Raw genomic sequence first — 26,450 nt, 5'->3', positions numbered from 1 at the left:
TTTTCCTCACCCAGACACATTAGCTATTAGGGATACGTCCTTCTCTGAGATAGGCCTATATTTTATTGTTTTCTGCTGGGCCCATTGGCATGAATCCAAGCCAACTGGACAATAAATAGAGCTGTTCCAGTTCTTGGGCCAGCACTGAACTCCTGCCTTCCAGAACCTGAAAGCTGCCAACCAGCCCACTGCCTGCAAGCCATGCCAGAACTAACAGTCCCTGATTTACCCTCTACTTCCTTAACCTATCTCCTCTCCATCCTCTGCATTAGATTTTTCTAATATTTCTAGGTTTTTTCCCAGTTGATTCTGTTTCCAAATCTTTCTTTATTACTCACACAATTGGTAACACCCTTGCTGTGTTTCACTGTTGCTTAAATTTTTCCATGAGAAATTTCTTAACTAGATGGTGCCACTTTGTACAACTGGAAGGCCATCTCTCTTACGTTTTCTTATGTAACCATCCTCCCCTTCCCCAAAGTTCCCCATCCTGGGTGGGGTCCAGAATAAAGCAAGGTACTCACCATAGAATGAATAAATGACTGAGTTTCCCAAGGGATCATTCAGATAATTTATTTTTGCCTCCAGCATTTATCTTGATTTATTTTCTTATGTATTTGCTAGTATCTTATTTCATGAATTGTTTCCTCTCTCAACTGTCTTCAACTTCTCTCTTCCTTCTGTGTCCTTGCTCTCAACCTATAAACATGTTTAACTCTCATCTGAAACAAACAAATGAATAAAGACAAAACAAAACAAACACAACCTTTCCCTTAATTCTGCAGCCCAATCATTTATTCAACATGTGTTACTATGCCTACTATGTACCAGATACTACAGCTGGTAACGGATAAGACAGAACAGTTGCTGCTCTCATGGAGCTAGTGAGGGGACTCAGATAATAAATATATAAACAACAGCTCTATTATTCAAGGCTAGGACATTTGGTGCCTTTGTTAGAAGACCTGCCATTGGCCCTTCCTGTAGGCTAATATGGACTTGGCAACAGAGTATGGGCTAGATTTCAGTCTCCTGATCCCCTGGGCCTTCATAGTCTTGCACAAATGTCAGCAGTCCCTCTATATGCCCCCTCCCCAGCCTCCTTAGACGAATAGCCTATAAGAGCCTCACTCATTAACCAGCAGCAATCTGGCATCAGTTCCCACTACATGACCTCCATGCAAAGGCCAAGGGGCTTTGGTTCTTAAGCATGACCTTGGGCGTTAGACATCATTGCCCATTTCACCATCAGGTTCCACCTTCTCTTGTTCACCTTCTATTTCTCTAGTGTCTTCCTTCCATGTTCATGTTCTAAGCTTCTAATGTCAGCCCTCTTCCCTTCCCTTTCTTCTTTTTCCCTTCCCTTCCCTTGCCTTCCCTTGCCTTCTCTTGCCTTTCCTTCCCTTCCCTTTCTTTCCCTTCCCTTCCCTTCCCTTCCCTTCCCTTCCCTTCCCTTCCCTTCCCTTCCCTTCCCTTCCCTTCCCTTCCCTTCCCTTCACTTCCCTTCCCTTCCCTTCTATTTTCTTTTCACTTCATGTTCTTACCCATTCCCTCAGCTTCAACCACATCTATCCACTAATGGATTTCAAGTTGTTTTCAGATCACCATTCCCAAATGCTCAAGACCTGGCTTCATGGGCATGTGATAAGTGCAGTGGCACAAGATTCCATGCTTAGGAGGGCCCTCATTTGAGATTGAATGCTCTGTGGTCACCATATTGAAATTCTTTAAAATGTTATTTTTGAATTTTGAATTTGTGTTTTGTAAATCTGTTTGCTAGTGCTGCCATAACAAAATACCAAGGAGTAGGTAGCTTAAACAACAGAAATTTATTTTCTCACAGTTCTGGAGACTGGAAGTCCAAGATCAAGGTCCCAGCAGTGTTGGTTTCCTCTGAGGGCCGTAAAAGAAGGATCTGTTCCAGGGCTCTCTCCTTGGCTTGCAGATGACCATCTTCTTGCTGCCTTCTCCCATGGTTTTCCCTCTGTGCATGAGAGCCTCTGGTGTCTGTGTCCTGGTCTCTTCTTATAAGGATACCTGTCAGATTGGATTAGGACTCACCCATATGACCTCATTTAAACATAATTACCTCTTTAAAGGCCCTGTCTCTAAATATAGTCACATTGTGAGATCCTAGGGGTTAGAAATTCAACATAAGAATTTGAGGGACACAGCTCAGCCCACAACAGTAAGTGAAGCGTCGTGGGACAATGGAGCATGCACTAAGGGCTTAGAGTCTTGGTTCACTGTGGTTTTGTTTTCTGCTGCCTCCCTGGGACATGGTCTCAGTTGCCAGCTCCCTGATTCCTGGGCTGCCGGCTGTCCAGCTAGCCCTTCCTTTTGCCCTTAAAGGGAACCTAGGTGCAGATGCTGGGAAGATCAGGATCCAGCCATCCTTGCCCAGCGGTGGCAGCATGGCTGCACATTTGGAGGTGATTTGGCAGGGGCAAGCCTTGTACCCACATCCAAGTATCCAATGCATCCTGACTGATATTGCAGTCCCTTGGGGATTACCTGTGGCCCATGGGTTGGGCAATGGACGTGGCAAGAAAAACTTACTTCCCCACTTCCTGACCCTGGGTCAGTCAGCACCTTTGAAAATTTGACTAAAGCTATCAAACCTCTCCTGTGAAAAGTTCACATTCATAGACATCCATGATTTTATACATTTTCAGGGGGTAATGGACTCCATGAAGCTAATTAATGGACCCCTTGTAGTTTGACTCTGCTTACCTTTCCAGCCTCCTCTCAATACCACTTTCAGCATCCTGAAACCCTCTTGAATTATTGTAATCTTTTCTGAATGCACTTCTTTTCTTTCATGCTTCCATATCTTCCCATATGATCTTTATTCTGCCCACCATTTACCATCCTTCATTATCATTATAACAAACTACTATAATTTCCTTCAAAATTAAAATTATATTCCATCTTCTCAGTAAATCCTTAGTGTTATTTCCTACTTTCCCATCACCTAATGAAAAACAAAGGGTTTCTTAGGGCATTTATTCATCTCTTTTATAAGATGTGTAACACTGAAGTCTGAATATTTTCTCACTTATCTGTCTCTTTTACTAGATTGCAAGTAGCTTTGAGGACAAGAACTGTGGGTTTTTCCCAGTTTTATTGAGATATAATTGACATGTATCACTTTAAAATGTAAGGTGTATGGCATAATGGTATGACTTACATATACTGTAAGGTGATTACCACAGTAAATTTAGTTAGCATCCATCATTGCATATAGATACAATAAAAGGAAAAAGAAAAAAAATGTTTTTTCCTTGTGATGAGAACTCAGGATTTACTCTCTTAACAACTTTCCTATACCCCACAGTGGTGTTAGTTACAGTCATCATGTTGTACATTACATCCCTAGAACTTACTATCTTATAACTGAAAGTTTGTACCTTTGACCACCTTCCTCCAATCCCCCAAGAACTGTATTTTAACCATTGCTATTTTCACAATGGCTGGTGTAGAGCTGAATACGATCAATGTAACTATTTTTTGAAAACTCAGATGAATGCCTGCATGAATGAATGATTGAATGAGGAACAGCATGAGGTTGTGGTGAGGAGCATGCATTTTGGAGTCAAACAGTCCTGGGTTTAAATCTTGCCTCTATCATTGACTAGTATTGTGACCTTGGGGAAATTACTCTTAAACTTCACCTTTCCAATTTCGGAATGGGGCAAGTAAAATTTACTTCAAAGTAAACTGTTGTCAATTTATATTTGACAAGCAACGACTGTAGCTACATATAACTAAGTTCAATCACTAAATTTCTGTGAACTTCAAAGGTATTTTGGAATGAAAAAGACAAAATTAAGTTGTTAACAAAAAAAATACTTATTAAATGTCCACTGGTATAGAGAAATCAAATATAAAGCTGAATAGGACAAGCCCGTTTTAGAGTTAAACTCTAAAATAACAGGTGCCATAAGAGAGGTATCAGATTTTAGAGTAAGAGTTCATTTGTACCTGGGGCAGTAAGGAAGGCTTCCTGGAAGAAGTGACATTTGAGAGGAATCTTGAAAAGAAGATAGGAAGATGTTTCTGGCACTGGTGAAAGGACAAAGGAAATGGACGCAGCCATAGAGAGGCTAAGATAACCAGGAGAGAAATGGGAGCTCTGCCATCCTATTGATGATGTTGCTCCCCTTGGTGCTGCAGTTTCAGCCTCTGAGCCTTTTCCCCATAGTACAAGATGCTCTTGTTCTCTGCCTCAAGAGCTATTGGCACTGTGCCCCCAAAGGGCCATCTGATTCTGATAGTTATGGCAAAGACTAGCCTGTTTGCACTGCTGACTTTGAACAGCCGCAGGTCTGTTGCTCTGCTCTAATTCCCATGTCCCACCTCCTCCCCTTTGGTAACCATCAACTTGTTTTCTCTATCTATGGGTCTGTTTCTATTTTGTGTTGTTTATTCATTTATTTTGGTTTCTTTTTTCTTTTTAGACTCCATATATGAGTGAAATCCTATGGTATTTGTCTTTCTCTGATTATTTCTCTGAGCATAATAACCTTTAGATTCATCTGTGTTGTCTGAAATGGCAAGATTTCAATCTTTTCAGTCATTCTGTGACTGCTCTCTCACCAGCTTCCCCATGCCCTGCCCACATGGTATAGGCTCTACTGCATGGGTGATGATTACATTCCCATGAACAGGAATGTACAACTTAAATCAATGTGGAGAATTAGGGAAGGACTGATGAGTCCAATCACAGATTGTGAAATTATGTCATCTAGAATTCAACTGGTGAGGCTGAGATATATACACACAGCTGTAAAGATGGTTTGCAAAATATTTTATTTTATGTGTAATAATGAAACGAGCTTTTAAATTTTTTTTTTATTATTGTTATTTTAAATCAATGAATCCAATGTCACTTCCAGGAATCCTTTTCTGGTATCAGGAGTTTGAGTTAATCACACCACTGCCAGCCAGCGTGGGTGCTGTTTATGCTGCATTTCCCCCACTGCAGTATTTCCCTCACTGACTAAACTAGTGTTTTCCATTTACTAACATGTGACCTTGGGCAGTTCATTCAACATCTTTAAATTACAGTTTTCTCATCTGTGAAATGGAAATGGTAATAGTACTGCCTGTGAGTTGTAAAAGAAATGACCCATCCAATAAAGAACATCAGGGCAGGGGACACTTTCTCCCCAGATACCGGTATGACTTGCTCTGGTATCCTCAGTGCTTTACTCAAAAGCCATCATCACTGGGAGGCCACCTCTGACCACCTGATTTAAAATTTCACCCCACCATCCGCATTCTCTACCCGCTGCCTGAGTTATTTTTCTCTACAGCACTTACTGCTGTTGCGCACACTGTGTTTCACCTATGTTTGTTGCCTGTCTCTTCACTAGAATGTAAACCCCAGGGGGCCATATCCCTAGCACCCAGATCTGCCCGGCATGGACTGTGGCCTCAATAAACATTTCCTGGAAGCCGAGGAGTGAGCCACGTCTGCTACCTTGAAACTACTTCTGGCCCGTCGTATCCTTTGGAGGTCCTGTTTAGGGGGGGCATTTGATTGTTGTTGATAACTGTACCTGCCAGGCAGCAGGAGGTGGTGCTAATATGGAGGCAGTAATTTAAGTAGCTCATGATCGAGGCTCCGACTTGACTGAACTTGAACCCAAAGCTAAGGATTTCTCATAAATCTCATTCATACTGCCCCACTCGCTCCTGAATTAAGTTGGCCTGAGGGGCCCACTGCAGAGTTTAGGGTGGAAGAGTGTAAAGAATATCCTCAGATTCCTGTTACCTTTCCTCGCGACAGGGGCTTATCCAGACTACGGGAGAGGGGCAGCGTTCACAGAAGAGTGTTCTACAAAGCTCAGCTCCTCTTGGTCTTGGCGCCCTGGAGCTGGGGACGCGGCCCCCGCACCCCGCACCGCCTCCGGTCGGGAGCGCGCGTCTCCGCCCAGCGCCCCGCAACGCCGGGAGCGGCTGGCCCGCCCCGGGCGGCTGGAGGAGGCAGCGCCCGCAGTGCTCGCGCACCTCGGAGCAGCGGCGCCGGAGGACTGGGGCGCACCATCCGGTACCCAGGGGCGGGAGGGGGCGCCCTGGGATGCGCAAAGCTGGGGTGCGAGGTGCGGGGGTGCGTGAGGCTCCGGAGAAGGCAGTTGGGTTCGATTGGGTTTGGGGTGGGTTTCAGTTTGGGGTTTTGGGTGGGAGGAGGGGAGGACTGGGGTTTGAGGGTGCCCAGGGTAAGAGTGGGGGATCCATGGAAAGCACCCAAGTTTAAAACCTTCTTCGCAGCAGCCGGGTGATGTGAGTTTCCCGCTGGAGGGCGTTGGGAAAGGCTGGAAGCAGCGGCGCTTGGGGGTTTGAGTGTGTTTCTGTCTCGCTGCTTAGGAGGGGCCGAGTCACACCTTCTCCGGAAGGTGAGAAACTTTCCACCCCCTGCCTGCTTGCCACCTTTGTGTCCTGCACCTGGGAGACCTAGGTGCGGGGTCCCTGCCAGTCCAGGCGAAATGCACGGTCCTCTGGCCTGGGATTCGTGGCCCTGCAGTGGCAGGATTCTCAAAATGAACCCTGCTTGACAATGAATTCATTTTGTTTCCACTGGGGAGCCTGCCCACAGGTCATTTTACTGATTAGAGGGAAATACTGGGTTTGCTTTTCTCCCTTCTCCATCCTTTCTGGGCAATTAATTAAGGAAGACAAAGAGAGTCACCTCTTTAGAAACTTGTTTTGAGGTTCTGTGGTTTCCACAGCGGTTTCGGTGACGTGAGGAATCTGATATTATCCTGGATTTAATCTGACGGCAACGTAATACTCAATGGTGTTCTGAAAGCAAAGGAAGCTTGGGGAAAAGCATCCGTGCTACTCCAGGGAAGAGAAGGGAACTCCCAAATATAACTTAATTCTTAAGAAAACCTCAAAGGTAAGTGGTAGTATTTCTAGTTTACTCATGAAGAAAATTAAGTTGAGCTAATAAGTTTTCCAGCTGAATCCCCCAGTTAATAGTGGGGAGTAGCGGTCTAGAAACTAGGACTGTGCGGCTTGTGTCCCTTAGACACATCAGGTAGGGTGCATTTAAAAGAACACAGAAGGACAGTGGCCGGGGCCTGAAAGGATAAGGTCCAGAAGGCAAAAGGCCGCCAGGAGCTGGGGTGCCCACAACAGGGAGTTTTCTTCTGATCAGCAACATAATTCAGGTTTACAGAAGATATTAACAGGTGACAGAAGACAGGGTTGCTCCTAGTCTGTTTCTTTCTTTTCAAAAGGGAAAGACCAGCCCAAACCCCTTTAAGAGAGTCTTGAAGCCTGGCACTGAGCTGTCTTGTTCAAGACCCATGTAACAGGCATCCTAGAGCGGGAACGCGTTCACAATAACCTTTGAGCAGGCTTGAGAGATGAGAGCAGAGCCAGGAGACTTCAAAGGAAGGAAACCTTAAATCCAGGCAGCATTCCAAAATAAATTCTTAAAGAAGATAGCGCAAGATCACCTCAGAAAGAATTTATGAAGACAATTTGTGGCAAACTAACTTTTTATCTCTTTTCTAGCGGTCTGTACATTGGGGCATGCCATATCCATTGTTTTTCAAATGTGGTTTATGACGCGTTAGGGTAATGATATCAGTGTAGTGAGTGGCATCAGCATTTTCAAAACATAAAATCAATAGAGGGGAAGAGAAAATATCAGAGTGTATTGTATGTGCAAGGCTACGTATTGTTTTGTGGTGTGTATGTGTTGTTTTGCATTGTTTATCCTGCTGCCTCTGCTTGGGCATGCATACCTCTCCCTGGCTGCCCCCTTTGGTCCTTCCAGGCTAACCCCACTTTGCTCACAATGGGAGTCACCTTCTTTTACCTTGCAAATTATTTCATCACCACATTCTGGAAAATGTAGCCTTCCTCCTCCCCATCTTTCTAGGTCCCCAGATGTTGAGGTAGTTTGCCAATCAGAATTCATCTCTGAATCCTTTATGTTTGACCTTTTAATGTCTTGGTGTGACAGCAACTTGGCTCACAGCTAGTGGCTGTTGTTATTTATATTTTACAAACGGAGGTTCCACAGTTAGGGACCTACAAAGAATTCAGTCCCTGACCCCCTCCCCATCCTGGGCAATCTAAAGCCTGTCCTTCCTTTGCAGAGGCATCTGATGAAGTCTTATACTGTCCCTAAGGCAGGGGAAGAGTGGACAGACAACAAGGCTCTGTCCCTGGTCTTCCTTGGTATCCCTCATCAGCAAAAAGACAGAGGGGAAATTTATCAGAATTATAGCAACCACAAATCTGGGAGGATACTCTACAAGACCCATTTTAATTGGACAAGAAATGCTAGTAGTGGAATGCGGAGCTCACAGTAGGCTTGAAGGTCTAGTTCCGCATTTATGTTCCAAGAGTCAATTTAAAAAGTAAAAGGTGGAGTGGCCTCTCTGAGCAGTACTTCACTTCACGTGAGAGAAGAAACCTGGGGGTTTCGATAGCCCACCAAGTTCTGAATGAAACATAGTGTGAACTAGCTTCTACATAGCAGACTTGGGTTGTACTGATAAGGACAGGACTATTTAAATCGACACTTATGTGGAGCTCATTATATGCCAGACATGGTTATGCATGTTTCACAACTTTATCTCAATCCCTGTAACAACCCCATGAGTAGGGAATATAATTATCACCGTTCCTATTTATCAGATGAAAAGGCTGAGGCACAGAGGGATTAAGTAATTTTCCCAAGATTATATAACCAATAAGCAGTAGAGTTAAGATTAGAACCTGAGCACATAATCACTATTATCTGCCCTCAACCTGTGGCATTTGTATCAAAGGAGCCTTGGTCCACTCAGTGACTGATTCTGGGTGGCCCCTTTATAGAGGACAGGGACCAACTTCAGGGTATCCAGGGGAAGGTGACCTGAACGACATGAGTCTAAATACCAGACCATATGAGGAATAGGAAGCATTTAACTTGGCAAATAGGAACATTGGCCAGTTATAAGGCCAGTCTTCAGACATCTGAGGAAGAGGAAGTAGGTTTGTTCCTAGAGGCAGATCAAGCTGAAGCTGGGTGATCTTTTTTTAAGGACTGAGGTGAGGATTCTGTGCTGTAGGAGGAGGTGTTGAATTTTATGTGTCTGAGTGCCCCTTTCAATGCTCAAATTCCTCAATTTTATTAGATATATAAGAGCAAAATGAATTTTAACAATAATTGGAAATTTTATGTGTGTATAAAAAATAGGGTACTAAATCAAAGATCAAAGTTTTGACTGAGATACACATCCAAGTTATGTGAAATTCCAAAGAAAAGTGCCAGACCACCGAGAAGAAATTTCAATGTAGATATTTGGGAACTTTTCCATAACTCCCAAACCATTGGTCACTTCAAGAATAAAGAAGAACAAAGCATCTGAGAGCAGAGACTTTGTTAATGACATTTCTTCGAAGGGATCTATTGTCACATCTTTTGTCCCAAGTCTCGTGTGGGTGGGGGTCTTTTGTGAGACCACAAGTTGAGCTGTATATGTGTTTCCTGCATTGGGGACTCATGTGTCCTGGGCAGCAGGGCCCCCCACTTTCCCAGAGTTTGTCAGGAAAAAGGATGCCTGCGGCTATCCTAAGGACCAGGTAAAACCATGTGGGAGACAGGGCTGGCCCAGGGCCCCTCTAAGTTCATCACAAGGGTGAGGACACTCCAGCAGCTGGAGTTTCCAGAAATCCAAAGGCTAAGATAGGAGTGAGCAGTCAGTTGAAGGAAAGAAAAGGAGTATCAGTAAAGCACCCATAAATAGAGTCTGTGAAGACAATTAACACAGACCCATCCTCTTGCTTTCATCTCGGTGGGGTGACAGACTGTTTAGCAGTTGGGCATCAGGTGGAGAAAGAGAAAAGAAGTAAACTGTCTCCCAACCCCTGCAGGAGACAAATGTGCAGTGGGACCAAGCTGGCATAGGACAGGAGATTTAGTGTTATATCCAGGTTGGAGTTCTTTTATTTCCAAACTACACATTTTCATTCTTCTGGGACTTTGAAGGGGATGCTTGAGCAGAAAAATCATGGGACCTGCTCAAATGTTCATCTGAGGGCAGGGAGGATGAATCCACTGAATGCATTTTAAGGGGTAGTGGAAGAGAAAAGTAAAATTTGGTTAAATCCCACAAGTTGTGCTAGTTCAGTATATGGGTTATATATGATTCGATTGAAATAGTAAAGAGTAGCAGTCCGTTTGCTTGATATTACCTGTACTTGAGACAGTGGAAGAATTAGAGGTAGGAGCATTCAGAAAAGGAAAGGAAGTGTTGACTTGATGAGAATGCGAGGGAGTCAGGCTTCAGAAGCCAGGCTCATCAGATAAAAACACAATCACTACTTGAAAGAAAATACCCCATAAAATCAAGTGCATGTTAGTCTGTTGTTCTTAGTTGAAAACTTTCTCACATGATTATCACATTCCCCAAGCTCATGACTTATCTTCAGACATTCCCATAGCATACAATCAGGGGAAACATTGCTTTTTTTTGTTTTGGTTAGGGAATCCAGGCTGATGGGACTTATTCAAGGTTTTATTATTTTGGAGACCAACTTTTAGACAGGATTGTCATATTATTTTTAGCTTCTTTCAAGGTGCAAACTGATATTTTTCCTGGACTGAACTATGAAAAGTGCTTAGTCTTATCAGAAAGAAGGGAAAGTATGTTTCTTTTTTGCTTTTCCTTTCTCCTTCTTCTTCTTCTTCTTCTTCTTCTTCTTCTTCTTCTTCTTCTTCTTCTTCTTCTTCTTCTTCTTCTTCTTCTTCTTCTTCTTCTTCTTCTCCTCCTCCTCCTCGTCCTCCTCCTCCTCCTCCTCCTCCTCTTCCTGCTCCTCCTTCTCCTTCTTCTTGCAAATGTCATTCTTCAATCCATTATGGTGCTGCTGAAATGTGAAGTAAAAAAGTACAAATTCCGAATCTATGAGATGCTAAAATTCAGGATGTTAAAGTCGGGGTTTAATTACTGTTTGTATTTGTGTTACCAAGATCTATGTAATTTTTGCCTGATTAGAGAACATTATTAAGTTTCATAGCCCTTCAAGTGAAAATGATTTATAAGCTTCAAATAATGATTCTCTTCAAAGGTGCACTTGTTTTCCTGATGTATATCCTCGGGAACAGTAAAAGGGACAGTTAAAGACAAAGGTGGGACAGGCGGAGGGAGCAGCTGCTTGCAGATTGGCTCTGGGTGATAAAGCCGACTGGTTGTTAAAGTAGCAAGAAAAATTAGGAGGTGGGTGAGGATGTGTGCTTGTAAATGTCACCGGCTTTTCTATAAACCCATGTGTAGATTTTCCCAGAAAATATAATTCTATCTTGTGGAAAAAGAGAGAGAGAGAGAGAGAGAGAGAGAGAGAGAGAGAGAGAGAGAGAGAGAGAGAGAAATTTAAGATGAAGATCTGTTAACTGTCATGTAAACCTACATATATTCCTACTAGAAAGTCTTTAAAATTTCCACTAAATTACCTCCACAGGAGAAGAGCGTGAACGTCTATTTCTGGGAGTCTGAAGCAGAGGCCAAGGCTTTCAGAAAAAGGTGTATGATTATCTTAAACATTCATTTGATATTTGCAGTTTATTCTGTAACATATCTGTCCTTACTTAATATAAAAATAGTCCTCTGAGTCTTCTCTTAAAAGTGGTGCTCCAGGAAGACGCATCAGGTATGCTCGAGGCTGTGAGGTTTGTTTGGCCTCCTCCGTCTCAGGCAAGCAGACAGGGAAACCTGCTTTGTGCCCCTCGCTTTACAAGGCCCTGTCTGGCTCTCTTCTGGCAGACTCCTCCATGCACGCTGAGGAGGTTCCCGGGTGCCTGGAGCGTGGCCGCCCTGGCTCTACCAAGCTCTGGTTTTCAGGACTCGTACTAAGGTGCCAGTGGGTAGGGGAGGTGGAGAAACTAGAACAGACACACTCCCTAGTTTAAAAATCCCAGACCTAGAAGGATAAGATAATCATTAGAAAGTGTAACTTTCCTGCTGCTCTGTTTCCGGCTCTTAAATAAATCACTGCCTTGGTTTAAATTTCCTTTTCTGTAGAACAGCAGTGGAAATTCCCAGTTTTTCTCCTTTTTTCTTGGTTGTCAAAAGAATGATTCCACTCAGGGCTATAAAGAACAGTGTGTGCTGCTTGGAGACAGAGCCCATGAGCAGTAACTACAAAGTCGGCTGGTTTGCCAACTCATCCTCTGGGTGATCCAAGAGGCTGCCAGTCTCACTCTCCTGAGTCTTATTGTGCCAAGCGTTTCAGAAAAACTCCACTAATTAAAATGGAAAGGGTGGATGTTTCCCTAGTATCATTAAAACGCTAATTCACTGGGCTATGATGTTTTATAATAGCAGCTTGTAAACTTCTGAGAAGGTTCAGTGAGAGGCAAAGTCTGATCCTTAAGGGAGTCTGATTTATACTCTCTCCTTATTAAAATGAGAGTTTCAAGTAATCCATGTGACACAGTTTGAAAGAAGGGACAGAATCCTTGTGGGCTGAATAGTTGGGTGGGTCTCTGTATGGTGACTGCGCCCTACCCTCACAGGTAGACAGGAATCTGGAGAGGGCAGTCCAGACTGGCAAGTGGAATAGAGTGGGAAGGTCTCAGAGGACCATCTTGGAGGGCCCCTTCCAGTTTCCTATGCCACAATGAACCCTCCCTTTCATGTCATCAGGCTTTTGTGTTGCTCCTTAGTGCGCACACGTGTGTGTATTTGAGTGTGTCAAGTTCAAGGCGGGGAGAGGATGGTTCCAAATACAAGCCTGAATTCTTTGAGGGTACAGGCTTTGACTTTTCAACCTCTAATAAATCTTTCATAGTCAAGCTCATCGTGTTCAGAATATTTGGTGGGGCTGAACTGACTCTTCCTAATTTTAGCATGTTCAAAACTAGTGTTCTTTCTTCTTGAAGGATATGTTGATGAGAATGTAATAAATGTATTTGCTGAAGGGGGCATATACTGGAATAGATTAGTGGCATTTTGAGAACAAGTTTTCCTTACCAAAAAAAAAAATATATATATATATATATATATATATATATATATATATATATATATATATATATATATATATATATATATATTGTTTAGTTACAGTAAGAGTCATTGGCATAAAGTAAGTCATTTTTAATGGACTTTCTTGGACAGTTTATATAACTAATTTATTAAAGAGAACATTGTTGTTTAAAAATTAATTTCAGCAGTTGTATTAGTTTCCCAGGGCTGTCATAATAAAATACCAAAGAATGAGTGGGTTAAGCAACAGAAACTTATTTTCTCATTGTTCTGGAGACTGGAAGTCTGCGATCAAGGAGTGAGCAGAGTTGGTTTCCTCTGAGGGTCAAAGGTGAAGATCTGTTCCAGGGCTCTCTCCTTGGCTTGCAGATGGCCATCCTCTTGCTGTCTCTTCACCTGGTTGTCCTGCTGTGCACAAGTGACCCTGGTGTCTCTCTCTAGTTCCTCATCGCCTCTTCCTATAAGGACACCATTCCGATTGGATTAGGGCGCACCCTAATGACCTCATTTTAACTTAATTACATCTTTAAAGACCTGTTTCCAAATAGAGTCATATTCTGAGGTACTGGGGATTAGGACTTCAACATATGACTTTTGGGGACACACTGTCCATATTGCACCACACACACACTCACACACACACTCACACACAAATTTTTTACAAATAGACTCACACCACTGAGTTTGTAATAAAAGTAGAAAGCAACTTGGTATTTTATTAAGTTAGAGTCGTAGATCTGGAAGGGAATTTCACTACATCCCTTTCAGTCCTTTCCCTTTGTTATCAGAGAGAATGATGTGTATACCATTTCTGGCAGCTGTCGTGTGAAAGCAGTTGACAGAGGCAAGGTAATGCAGACCTATGTGGAAGTATCGGCCTGCAATGACAATATTGACGTCAGAGTGCTACTCTCTTTTCTTCCAGACAACTGCCTATATTATGACATTCTATCTCCCCAACTTGGAGGGTGCTTAACATGACATTTTGTCTAAAAAATGATAATTGTTAATGATAGTCGTTTTAGAAAAATGTCCTTATTTGGCAAAATAAAAATGTCAGCAATGCTGTTTGTTTTCTAGGTCCATGGATTCTAGCTGGTCTCCAGAAGACATTCCCCAGAGACTGGAGCCAGTTTTGTAAGATTAAGATTTGTAAGATTTGTTTCCTCTCTGTCATCAGGAAGCACCTAACTCAATGTAATCCACAAGAAGGCTCTGGACATTTTGGAATGATCACTTGTAATGAATTTCTGCTGCAATGAAGTGAACTAATGACAGGGACAACAGAAAGTGAAGCTTGTTAAAAGGAGAGTTTGGGAAGCAGTGTATTTTCAGGACTAGTCAGGGTGTGAGGACCCTGGCTGGCTCAGCACAGATGTTCTCCCAGCCGTCCAGGGTTCTCCCTGGTTTCTAAAAAGTGATTCCTTACCGCCCAGACAGAGTGAGTATTCCTTTTACATGGAAAGGAATCACCACAAGCTCTTGAAAAGAGCAAAGCTGGATCTTTGAAGGTTGGTCATGGAAGAAGGACCCACATGGGGAGGGGTGCCAGGATGTGCCAGCACCATCTTTGGCTTTGGGGAGCTCTCAATTACCCTCCCCCCAAGTACGTTGGTCAGGAAGTACTGATTTTTATTTTTTCTTATTTAAAAAAAATTTAGAGCTTTTTCAATTTTGGTAAAATATCCGTAACATAAAATTTATCATTTTTTAAGTGTACGACTCAGTGGCATTAAGTACATTCACCTAGTTGTGCAACCATCACCACTATCCATGTCCAGAACTTTTTTATCATACCAACTGAAACTCTGTATCCATTAAACAATAATTCTCCATTCCCTCCTTCTCCCAGCCCTTGGCAACCACCATTTTACTTTCTGTTTCTATGAATTTGAATAGTCCAGGCATCTCATATAAGTGGAATCATGTAATATTTGTCCTTGCATGCCTGGCTTATTTCACTTAGCAAAATGTTTTGAAGGTTCATCCATGTTGTAACATATATTAGAATTTCCTCCCTTTTTAAGGCTGAATAATATTCCATTGCACATACATACCACATTTTGTTTATCCATTCATTTGCCAATGTACCTTTGAATTGCTTCCACCTTTTGGCTATTGTCAATAGTGCTGCCGTAGATACCGTTGTACAAATGTCTATTGGAGACTCTGCTTTCAATTCTTTGGGGTATATATCCAGAAGTGGAATTGCTGGAACATAAGGTATTCCATGTTTACATTTTTGAGGAACTGCAGTACTGTCTTTCATAGCAGCTGTACCATTTTACATTCTCACCAGCAACACACAAGGGTTCCAGTTTGTCTACATCCTTGCTACCACTTATTATTTTGTTTCATTTTTTATAATAGCCATCCTGATACCTCACTGAAGCACTGCTTTTTGATAGTTTGTTCTTGACTTGACTCTACCATTTTTAAAGATACTTTTACCTGAAGGCTCAGGAATAGAGCAAAAATAAATAGACAGTGTTGGGAATCCAGAAAATGTAACTATAATAGAGTGGTCGACTTGGGATTCAGCTGGAGTCCTCATCATGCCTAGAATTTTTTGAAGTCCAGATCAAGAAAAGCAAGGTCCAGAAGAAGAGAGGAGTTAGCCCTACGACATTTCTGTGATGGAAATCCCAACCCCACCATGGGCCTGACCTCGCTTTGTGGCTGCAGCAGGACATCCGTGTTGGGATACAAGACAAACAAGTGTAGTGGGGTAGCAGAGTAGAGCCCTGTTTTATTGTATTCCATAACTCCTTTGCCCTGATTCTACATTAACCAGCTGCTCCTCTGATCTTAAATATTGTTTTCCAGACCATGTAAGACATGTGCTCTGATCTTCCTGGCCATTTTATTCCTTCCTGTAATTCAACAAATTGATGCTCTAGTTGTGAATCATTCTCCTATGTTTGGTCAGTGTGACTCAGCTCATAAAGACTTTCTCACCCCTGGAGGACTGTGGAAACCCAGTTTCCTAAATCTGCAAAGCTGGGGATGAGATGTGCTGGCTGGGGGCAGTGTGCCTGCCATCCCCAAACATATCTCAGAGCCATGCTTCATCGCTTCTTGAGAAATTCTTTTCAGACGAGGTTTGACAGTTTCTTTCAGGGTTTTTGTTTTTGTTTTCCCCTGTGTGGGCATGATGTTATTCACGATGTCCAACTAAAATCTCTGTTAGAATGGGAGAACTCTGCTCTCAGGTTCAGGGTTGAAAAAGAGTAAAAGAAGATAATTTTGTGACTTCTCCACATCATGAGAAATTGATTCAACAAACAAGTATTTATTGCATGTCTGCTATGAGCCAGACCTTGTCTGGGTTTCTGGAAATACACCAATGAGCAAGCAGGGGAGGCCGAGTCTAGCTGGTGCTTACAGAAGAGAGGCAGGAGGAGAGAGATGACCACTAGAGGACTGGTCTGTGTAGTCCTATGATAGCCTGTACTATGGTGTATTGCAAAGATCCGTTACTGTCTGCAAATATCTCCAAATGGCTCAAGGACATTGTGTCCCAGCACTTAGTTAATGCAGTAAGCATTTACTGCACTGAACCAGGGAGTACACAGAGCCAGGAAGCGCTAAGTAAAAATTACTTTCTACCTGTTCGTTACTATGTAGGTGCCCAGGGCATAACTGGAGGAAGCGGATTTAGGAGTCTAAACTCATTCTTATTGTGACACAAATTCAAAGTGGAGGAGAAGAACACCTACTCATTAATTCAGCCTCTCATTTCAGGTTTTGGCTAAATATCTAGCTCTGCAAAATATTAAGTATTTTTTCTGGTTTTGGAAGTTGTCCTTCTATTGGCATTGATTCGGACTTTAAGACAGAGGAAATCTTCAGGCTTGGGAACACTTCTTGTCACATTTTTTGCACCTAGAAACAAATTGCTGATGTATAGTGAAGTGGCAATAGACAGGAAAATGTACCCAGAATTTCTCAGACAGCTGTCAAGTCTGACAGCTGGCTTATTTATTGAGATCTGAATAAATAAGTACCTTCTAGGAAATATCAAGGAATTGCATTAAACTTGGTAGTGTAGAGAAATTTGGGAAGTATGTCCATTGGAGAAGGGAGAAGGAACCCAGTGTGTGTATAGCCAGAGTGTCAGACTTCAAAAGTAAGATGCATACTCAGGTCAAAAGAGGAGGAGAAGCCTCTAGGGTCCTAGAAACATGACCTCTTTGTTTGGAGGAAATAAAAGTCTACACCCTGTGAAAGGAGTTGCTGACTTAAAATGGATTCACTGAAAAGGAATCTGCAAACCTGAGGATTACAGTGACAAGTGCAAGTACATGGTGGTGGTTTGCACAGAATTTATAAAAAGAAGAAGTAAGTTGGGGAAGAGACCATGTCAGTGCTTTTTAAGCACAGCCCTAGGAGGACACTGCAGAGACTCTGATTTCAGAGTATCAACTATGGTTCTTTGCTGGGATATGTTGCTGTATAATGCTTTAGAAAAATCCAATTGACTCTGACCAAATCATGAGCCCGACTCATCACCTTGCAGTCTCTCATTTAATCTCTGTGTGGTCCTACACACCTAGATGTAGGTAAGCTGGGTACTCCATCAGTTCTGATTCGGGTACGTGGTCACGTTTTCATGCAACAAAGGAATTAAGCTTCTAAAGTTGTGATTCTGGAGTTCTGAACTTGGCTTCTCATCCACCAGAGTGTGGCCTGGTGGGACTTTACCTTTGGTTTCTCAGAAGCCTTTGCTAGAGAGAAAATGGGTGACAGATCATCTAGGTGACTTCTCTGTGTTACTTTAGGGACAGTTGTTCCTGGGAATAAGGAATAGGAGAAAGAAAGACATAAGAACAGGTAAAGGGGCCTTTATGGCCTATGCCAGAATAGAGAGGTTGGTGTTCTGGGTGGCATATCCAACTTTGGAGTTTGCAGATTGAAGAGAAGGGAGATCAAAACACTGCAAATTGGGAATTTTTATCTCAAATCTGAATGGGTCATTAAGTCTTCCTCTGTACAAGCTGGTGACTGTGGGTCTTGGGACCTGTGACATTGGCTCATAGCTTCTGGAGTGCCTTTCTGGCTACTCCTTCTAGCTGTGCTGGTGTGTGTGTATGTGTGTGTGTGTGTGAGTGTGTGTGTGTGAGTGTGTGTGTGTGTGTATAGTTGTGTGTGCTCATTATTCAGAGTTTATGGGCATCTTTTAGATCTTTCTTTAATATGCTAATTCTGTGACTGAGGTGGCAGTCACTTGGAAAACTCATCTGCTGTTATTTACCCCTTAACATGGAAATAAAGCTCATCCAATTCCAAAGAAATGTCCTCCTTGATGTGTGTACCCATCATAACCCACCAGTGATACTGATGAAGAGCCTTTATTTACTCCATGGAAGGTTCCATGTCTCAGGACATCTCCCTAAATTCTGGAGATGGATAGAATTCCTTGAACTGTCTTCAAGAAGAAAAGAGAGTGGTGTGGAAGCCTGGGTTGGAAGAAGAAAGATTAGACAGTTGGAGGAAGGGATGAAAGTGTTGGGAACGTGGATAGGAGAAGGGGTGATGTTTAGATGGCTGTGAAAATTGTCTGGTACCTGCTAATCGAGCTTTTCTTTTGGGGTTTAAGATACCTTTGCCCCCTCTACCTCTACAGGCTCGCCTAAACTGTTCCATGTACTGGTAAACCTCCTTTTCAGGTGTGACTTTGGGGTGTGGTCATAATTTTTCATTGTTGTTGTTGCCAAATGTGCTTTCAGCTGCTCAAAAGAGCAATTAGTCTCTCTCTCTCTCTCTCTCTCTCTCTCTCTCTCTCTCTCTCTCTGTAATTAAAGTTTATTGGGGTTAGTAAAGTTAGTAAAGTTACATAGGTGTCAGGTGTACAATTCTGTAATACATCATCTGTATATCACATTACTTGTTTACCACCCAGAGTCAGTCTCTCAATGCTGCTCTAGTCATCTTGGTTAGGATGTTTCCTCAGGATGAAGTTATTTTTAATGATGCTGATATCATGAAGAAGTCCAACATTAAGAAAATCTGAGGAAGGGATGCTCAGAAAGCAGCGGCTCCTCCAAGCGCTGCATTTCCTGTTTGCTGTTTTCAGGAGAGAGCAGCTGCCTGCTCTTTAGCACCCCCGTGAGTAAGCCTGTGCTGGGCGCCTCTCCCTCCCTGCCTGTTAAGACCCAGATGTTCCTCAGTGTGGTGAGGATATGAGACTGTGAGGGCTGCTACCCAGACATGCTGGCTGTTTCCAAATGGTGAAACAGTGACAGCTTAGACGTTTCTGCAAAATTCAGAAAGACAACCTCGGTCTTCTGTAATGGACGTTATACAAAATACCACCTTACTACAGCCTTCTGCTTGTTTGTCATTGTGTATTTGATGGCCCCGTCTGATTAATTTGAAACTTGGATGAAAAAAATATTGCCTCATGGACTTTTTCAAGGGTGTTAGGTGACTGCTTTAAAGGAGACGCCAGAGGCTTTGTCCTCCAAACCTATCTTTAGAATTAAAGGACTGAGAGGAAATAGTGGTAGAAACAAAAGCCCTTGAAGGCTACCAGAATAGTGGCTGCTCCAGGAGAGGTTGTCGAGCATTTCCTTCTGCTTCCTTGGAGAACCTCTGGTAGCCTGTTATTCACTCACTCTTGTTTCCAGGTATTCGTTTGTCAAGTCTTTGCTCCTCTCTTAAAGGACAGGCTTTCCACTTTCAGGACCTTGGCACATGTGACTTTCATTACCCTTTGATCCTTAAATGGTTCATGAATAGGAATGGAATAAGGGGGGAAAAAGAAGGAATGAAGAAACACTTTCTGTATGGTAGGTGAGTGGTTGATATTTTTTGATAGCTGACTTCTTTCACAGATATATTTTATTTGCTAGTTCCTGGCCAGCCCGGTGAGGTGATGTTAATGCTTCTTTCTGACCTGAGAAAGGAGCAGGGAAACCTGATGGTCCCATGGGCCTGGGCTGCCACTGACGGGGGTCACCACTGTGCACAGATGTGGAGAGCATCAGAGCTGTGGGGACACCTGCTTAGACAGGACATGGAAAACACTGTCCCAGCTTCATTTTCTTCATTGTTTTATGCACTTTTTGCTATTTTCTGTTATCTGTTTTGACACTAGATAAAGCCTGGTGCTTCCCTCTGCTCTGCTTATTACATTGTGTGTAATGTTGATTTCCAATAAAAATGAAATGGTGAAACCAGATTTCATCTTATTTCCCTTAAACAAAGAGAGAGAGAGAGCGAGAGAGAGATTATTGCCATATTTTTGACTTGATAAATCCATGAATTCCGTGGTGTATATGTTTTTCATTGTAACTTTTAAACAATCTAAATGAATGCCTTCAAGTTATTTTTTATTATAATTTTATTCATTTGTCTAGAGCCCATAGATTAACTACATGGTGAATATGATAGGAGCTGGCTGACAGGGGAGCTGGTGATGTCTAAAAACAAGCCCAGGCTTTTCTATCTCAGGCTACCCTTTTCTTAGCTAGTAATCATACTGCTGGCTACTAGTTATTGTTCTTAACCTGGGTCCTGGCTACTTATATTTCCTGCAACATCATAGTTAATCTATTTATATTTCATGTAACATTAAAGCAATTCCATGAAGCAGGTGCTAAAATCATATTCATTTTACTGATGGGAAAACTGAAGCTCAGATCTGCCCCCTCCCCCACCACCAACCACTACCATGACTCTATAGGTAGGGTTGGCAAACTCTTTCTGTAGAAGACCAGAAAGTAAATATTTTAGCCTTTGGGCTACACTATCTCTGGCACAACTACTCAGCTCTGTTGTTGTAATGCTAGAGAAGCCATAAAAAATACAAAAACAAATGAGGGTGGTTGTGTTCCAATAAAACTTTATTTATGGACACTGATATTTGAATGTCATAATTTTCTCATGTCATGAAATATTACTATTATTTTGTGGTTTTTTCAACCACTAAAAAATGTAAAAATCATCCTACACTTGCAGTCTGTACAAAAACAGGTGGTGGGCCAGATTTGCCAACCCCTGATGTAGATGAGGAGAATATACAGGGGAGGAGGAATGGGTCAGGATGGTGAGGTAGGAAGGACACTCCTGCCAGAGAGAATAGCATGCGTGCAGGTAGCAGAGAGCATCAACTATGGGAGGAAATGCAATCAATAGAAGTGCAGTTTGATAGGGTATATGGAAAAACAAGAGGAGACGGGGGGCTACCAGGTCATGACCTGGTAGGACATTTTAAGGATTTTGGACTTTGTCCATAGAAGGCATTAAAAATATTAAGTAAAGGAATGACAGGGGCAACTTGTCTTTTTAAAAGATCATTGGCTGCCCTGTTGAGATTGGATTGCAGTTGCTTAGTAGAGTAGAAGCAGAAAAACCAGTTTCAAGAAGTGGGCCAGGTGAGGGTTGATGGTGGCTGTTAGTGACCATAGCTAGAACCGTTGCCTGACCACAGCATCTCTGGGTAGCCTGGATGGTCAGTTTTGCAGATGAGGAAAATGTGTCTGGGAGAGAGGAATGTCTTCCCTGGCTACACAGCAAACGAAGGCAGAGCAAAAGATGAAGACTCTGGTCTCCTAACTTTAAATCCAGTGCCTTTCCCTATAAATTCTTAACTTTCTGAAATGGTAATTACGGTTGTTTTAATCAGCCATTTACCTCTAAGCCCTACAAATGAAAAGTTACTCCCCTCTGGCTCATAAAAGCTCATAAATGAAGACAGTGCTTCTTCGTAGGAGTTGTTAATTTTCATTTCCTGAGGAAATTAATTTTATTCTTGAGGGAAATAAGCCCTTGTCCAAGAAATAAATAGAAAGGCCAAAGACAATACTGTGGTAATAGTTTTATTTTTGTGCTGACGTCAGAAAGATTGCTAGTTTAATACTTACTTAAAGGTCAGCTTTTCTTAAAATCCGTGTAGGTCTCTGTCCCAAATGAGAATTGGTATATTCTCTTCTACCTTTGGAGAAATGAATCATCTTACTGGGCACTCAGAGTCATGCTCCATTTCTGACACTGGCACACATCTCTGGATCAGAGCACTCCATCTTTTGAATAATATGATACTGAGGGCTTGTTTGGAGTCTGTTTTGATGGGATCCAGGACTGGGAATGGGGAAGAAAGGAAGAGGCAAAGGTAAGACTCATGCCTTGGGGCAAAAGGGTGCTGATAATTTTGTCTCAGCTTGTCTGGGTGTTCTAGAGGCAGTGGTGGGTGATACTGACCCGTGGTGGGGTTGGGAGAAGGAGAAGTTCAGAAAGATTTTGGTGGGTGGGACTGAGTGATGGTAACTTCTCAGTGAATCTTGGTTTCAGCTGGTATTTCATGCAGATTTTCCCTAATATTACTGTTAAATTTCACTTTATATTCCTTCCCCATTATAAGGGAAGGTCTGTGAGGTCCTAGTCTGTGTCACAAGCATCTCCTCCTATCTCACACTGTACAGTGTTTTATATACAGTAGGTGCTCAGTTTTCGATACTGGCTCTGTTGAGTTGTTACCTTTGGCATCCATACTGCACACTGCAACCTCTTCTCGCAAGGCAACAAATTTCTAATCTAAAATCATCATAAAGAAGATATTTGGGACATCCTGAAAATAGGACAAATTTCAGGAGTAAACAGTGGGCGAGAAATGGACTTCCACTGAGGATCTTCTCCCATTATGCGACTCGTATTGTCCGTGTCTCTTTACCCCATTTCATTAGATTTAGGTTACATATCTTTATGGTTGCATAGTAGGTGCTCAGTAGACATTACTGAGCTATTTCACTTCTGATACTATTTGTTCTCTGTAGGCTCTTTACATACTCACACAGGTATAGGTGGTGAGGCTGAAGTTATAAACTCACAGTTTGATGTACTCTCTCCCTCCTTCTCTTCCTTTCTTCATCAGTTATTAAAAGTTGATTATGTGCCAGGCACTGGGTTAGGTTCTGGGGGACAACAAAGAAGGAAACTGTGGTGTCTGATTTCAAATACATTCCAGTTTAGGGAGAGATTAAAGGAAATAACGGGCACTTGGTCTGAGATATGGGCAGCTGGTGAGGGCCTCGTAGATAGGAGGCCTTTGCCAGCCGAACCCCTTTACATGGTCAAGAGCAAGTAGAGTACCTGTGCACTTATGGATGAATTAACAGGTTCTATACTTGCCTTTCTCCATTTGTGCAGGGTGGAGATGTCTGCCCCGAGGTTAATTTCTAACAGAACGTCTCAGCAATCTACATCTAATTCTGATTACACCTGGGAATATGAGTATTATGAGATTGGACCAGTTTCCTTTGAAGGACTGAAGGCTCATAAATGTAAGTTTTATACAATTCTCCAGTGTAAGCATAATATGCATTTGTCTTAACCGGTGAAATCCCCAGTAATCACTTTTTCTGAACATTCTATATTTTTACATAACTCCGCTCTCTACTCCCCAAACCCCAGAAAACACCCTTCCAAACAGGCTGATTGCTCAGTGATGGTATTATCTACATGAGGGCTTTGGTGATTCTGAGTGACAAAGGACTTGAAAGCTTTCCTTAGTGGGGGAGCGTGAATCAATGTCTTTCTCAAATTGAGATATTTTGTTAAAGCATTAACAATTCCTGCTCTGCTAAACTGTGTGAACATTTGGACCATCAAACATGTGACAAAAGTAGAATCTGGAACTATTGATTGAAGAACCTTCTTTTGTAACACATAGTCAACAGCATTCTTTCAGCGTCATTGGTTTTCTGGAGCTGTGGAGAACAGTGTGTTATACTGATGGACGAGAAGAGTCTGTGATCGTTCCTAACTCTGATGTATAGGCATGAATTGTGTTTCATGTTATTGGGGTGATTAATGATCCAGCACACAGCAAGGGAATATAATTCTGCGAAAGGTTCATGTGCATCTACAATCATACTGACTGGCCCGCACAAAGCATCTTCTTTTTCTTAAGTACAGTTGGCATAACAAGCAGGGACTGCTGTCCACTCCCAGGTCCTGTCGTGGCTACCCCATAAATATTCCAGAGATGTTTGGTTGTTTCAGAATGAATTATCTGCAGCACCACCAAAATTTTAGGTTGTTGCTGGTTCAGATTAAGGGGTCAGATTAGGGACTATAAGGGAGACTAGAATTGGAATGCAAATGTGGCAGAGGAAATGCTTTTGCTCCTTTGGTGTTTCCTGGCTGCCACTGCTCTGGGTGAATGGCTTGGCATTCATGATCCCTGACACCAACTTGTTGCTCCCTTGCAAGGAGGACTTTCTATATTTTTTCAGCTTTACTGAGGTATAATTGACAAATAAAATTGTAATACATTTAAAGTGTACAAAATGAGGGGTTGATATATGTATACATTGTGAAAGGATTTCCCCCCTTTGAATTAATTAACATATTAATCACCTCAGGTATTTCTGCCTATCTCTCTATTTGTGAGAACATTTAAGTTCACTCTTGCAAATTTCAGTTATGCAATACAGTACTATTCTATACTCACCATGTTATATGGCAGATCCTCAGAACTTATTCATTTTATAACTGAAAGTTTATACCCTTTTTCCCATATCTCCCTATTTCCCCCACCCCTCATCCCTTGGCAACCACTTTTCTAGTCTCTCTTACTATGAGTTCAATTTTTTGTTGTTAGATTTCACATATAAGTAATACCATGAAGTATTTATTTGTCTTTCTCTGTCTGGCTTATTTCACTCAGCATAATGCCCTCCAGTTTCTTCCATGTTGTCATAAATGACAGAATTGTATTCTTCTCAAAGGCTGAATAATATTCCATAGTGTGTGTGTGTGTGTATGTGTGTGTGTGTGTGTGTGTGTGTGTGTGTGTGTGTGTGTGTCACATTTACTGGATTAATTCACCCATTGATGGCCACTTTAGGTTGTTTCCATACCTTGCGAATAATGCTGCGATGAACATGGAAGTAGAGATATAATTTTCAAGATAGTGGTTTAGTTTCCTTTGGATATATACCCAGACGTGGAATTGCTGGATCATATGGTAATTCTATTTTTCATTTTTTCAGTAACCTCCACACTGTTTTTCATAACGCCTGAACCAGTTTATGTTCTCACCAACAGTGTATGAGAATTCTCTTTTTTTTTTTTTTTTTTTAATTAATTTTATTGGGGTGACAATTGTTAGTAAATTTACATAGATTTCAGGTGTACAATTCTGTATTACATCGTCTATAAATCCCATTGTGTGTTCACCACCCAGAGTCAGTTCTCCTTCCATCACCATATATTTGGAGAATTCTCTTTTCTCCATATCCTCACCAGCATTTGTTTTGTCTTGTGTTTTTGATAATAAACATCCTGACATGTGAGAAGTGATACCTCATTGTGGTTTTGATTTGCATTTCCCTGATAATTAGTGATGCTGAATACCTTTTCATGTACTTGTTGGCCACTTGGATGTCTTCTTTGGAAAAATGTCTACTCAGGTCCTTTGCCCATTTTTTAACTGGGTTGGGTTTTTTACATTTTTATTTATTTATTTATTTATTTATTCATTGCTTGCTATTGAATTGTATGAGTTCCTTGTACATTTTGGATATTAACCCCTTATCAGATGTATGATTTGCAAATATTTTCTTCCATTCCATATGTTGACTTTTCATGTTGTTGATGGTTTCCTTTGCTGTGCAGAAGCTTTTTAGTTTGATGTTGTCCCACTTGTTTAATTTTGCTTTGGTTGCCTTTGCTTTTGGTATCAAATCCAAGAAGTCCTTTCTAAGACCCATGTCAAGGAGCTTACTCCCTATGTTTATGACCATTATTTTGAACTCTGTCAGTTAAATAACTTTTCTCTATTTCATTAAGATACGTTTCTGGAGATTTATCTTGTTCTTTTGTTTGGAACATATTCCTCCATTCCTTCATTTTTCTTGACTTTCTGTGTTGGTTTCTGTGCATTAGATACAACAGCCACCTCTCCTAGTCTTGGTGGGGTGGGCTTGTGTAGGAGATGATCCTTGTCATTCAGCCAGGGCTGAGCTCCTTGTTCTCTTTCAACCTTTTATGATTGTCCAAGCAACCGTGTTTGTTCTTAGTGGCTCTCAGTAGCTGACGGTGTTTTAAGACCTGTCTGTGTCCCAAAGGGATGGATCAGGATCAGCACCTACCTAGATGCCGTCTGAGTAGAAGCCACATGCTTCCAGGCAGCAGCTGGAAAAGTATGTAGTTAAACCCTTTCCAGGGAGAAACTGACAGATGGGCATTTTGTCTGTGCCCTCTGTGCTGGGCCTGTTGTAGAGCCATGGAGGGGTGCTGCTGTGCTTGCTGGGAACTGCTTCTTTGTTTACTATAGTCCTATGAGACTCATAAATGCAAGCCCCATTTCCAGTCGGAGCCAGGAGATTGGTGGCCTGTCCCTTGGGTAGCCGCTGCTAAAGCTGGGGTGCCAGACCTGTGTACAACCTCCTTCTAGGGAGATACTGCTTTTATTATGGGGTGAAGGGAGTGGGGTAAAGGGAGAAGGCTGGA

The 26,450-nt window shown here is 42.1% G+C and overlaps 1 protein-coding gene across 11 annotated transcripts in view; it reads left to right on the top strand.

The window, feature by feature from the left end:
* Positions 1 to 5,809: 5,809 nt before the first annotated feature.
* MRAP2 (melanocortin 2 receptor accessory protein 2) overlaps positions 5,810 to 26,450 on the top strand; it is a 43,378-nt gene continuing 22,737 nt past the window's right edge. The window contains exons 1-5 of one of the 11 annotated variants that reach the window (XM_081039758.1): positions 5,909 to 6,055; positions 6,280 to 6,401; positions 6,735 to 6,904; positions 14,073 to 14,129; positions 23,142 to 23,275. In XM_081039758.1, the coding sequence (XP_080895884.1) occupies positions 14,077 to 14,129; positions 23,142 to 23,275 (187 nt within the window). In that variant the 5' untranslated portion in view covers positions 5,909 to 6,055; positions 6,280 to 6,401; positions 6,735 to 6,904; positions 14,073 to 14,076. Of the gene's footprint in view, positions 6,056 to 6,276; positions 6,402 to 6,734; positions 6,905 to 11,177; positions 11,226 to 11,466; positions 11,529 to 14,072; positions 14,130 to 21,891; positions 22,108 to 23,141; positions 23,276 to 26,450 lie in introns of those variants that run through there. The other 10 variants (XM_081039760.1, XM_081039759.1, XM_081039761.1 and 7 more) reach the window with 10 other exon arrangements.

Source organism: Rhinolophus hipposideros, assembly GCF_964194185.1.
Source record: "Rhinolophus hipposideros genome assembly, chromosome: 3".
In the NCBI taxonomy this organism is placed as follows: domain Eukaryota; kingdom Metazoa; phylum Chordata; class Mammalia; order Chiroptera; family Rhinolophidae; genus Rhinolophus; species Rhinolophus hipposideros.
The sequence above is the reverse complement of the archived record's forward strand: the minus strand, read 5'-3'. Positions and strand labels throughout refer to the sequence as shown.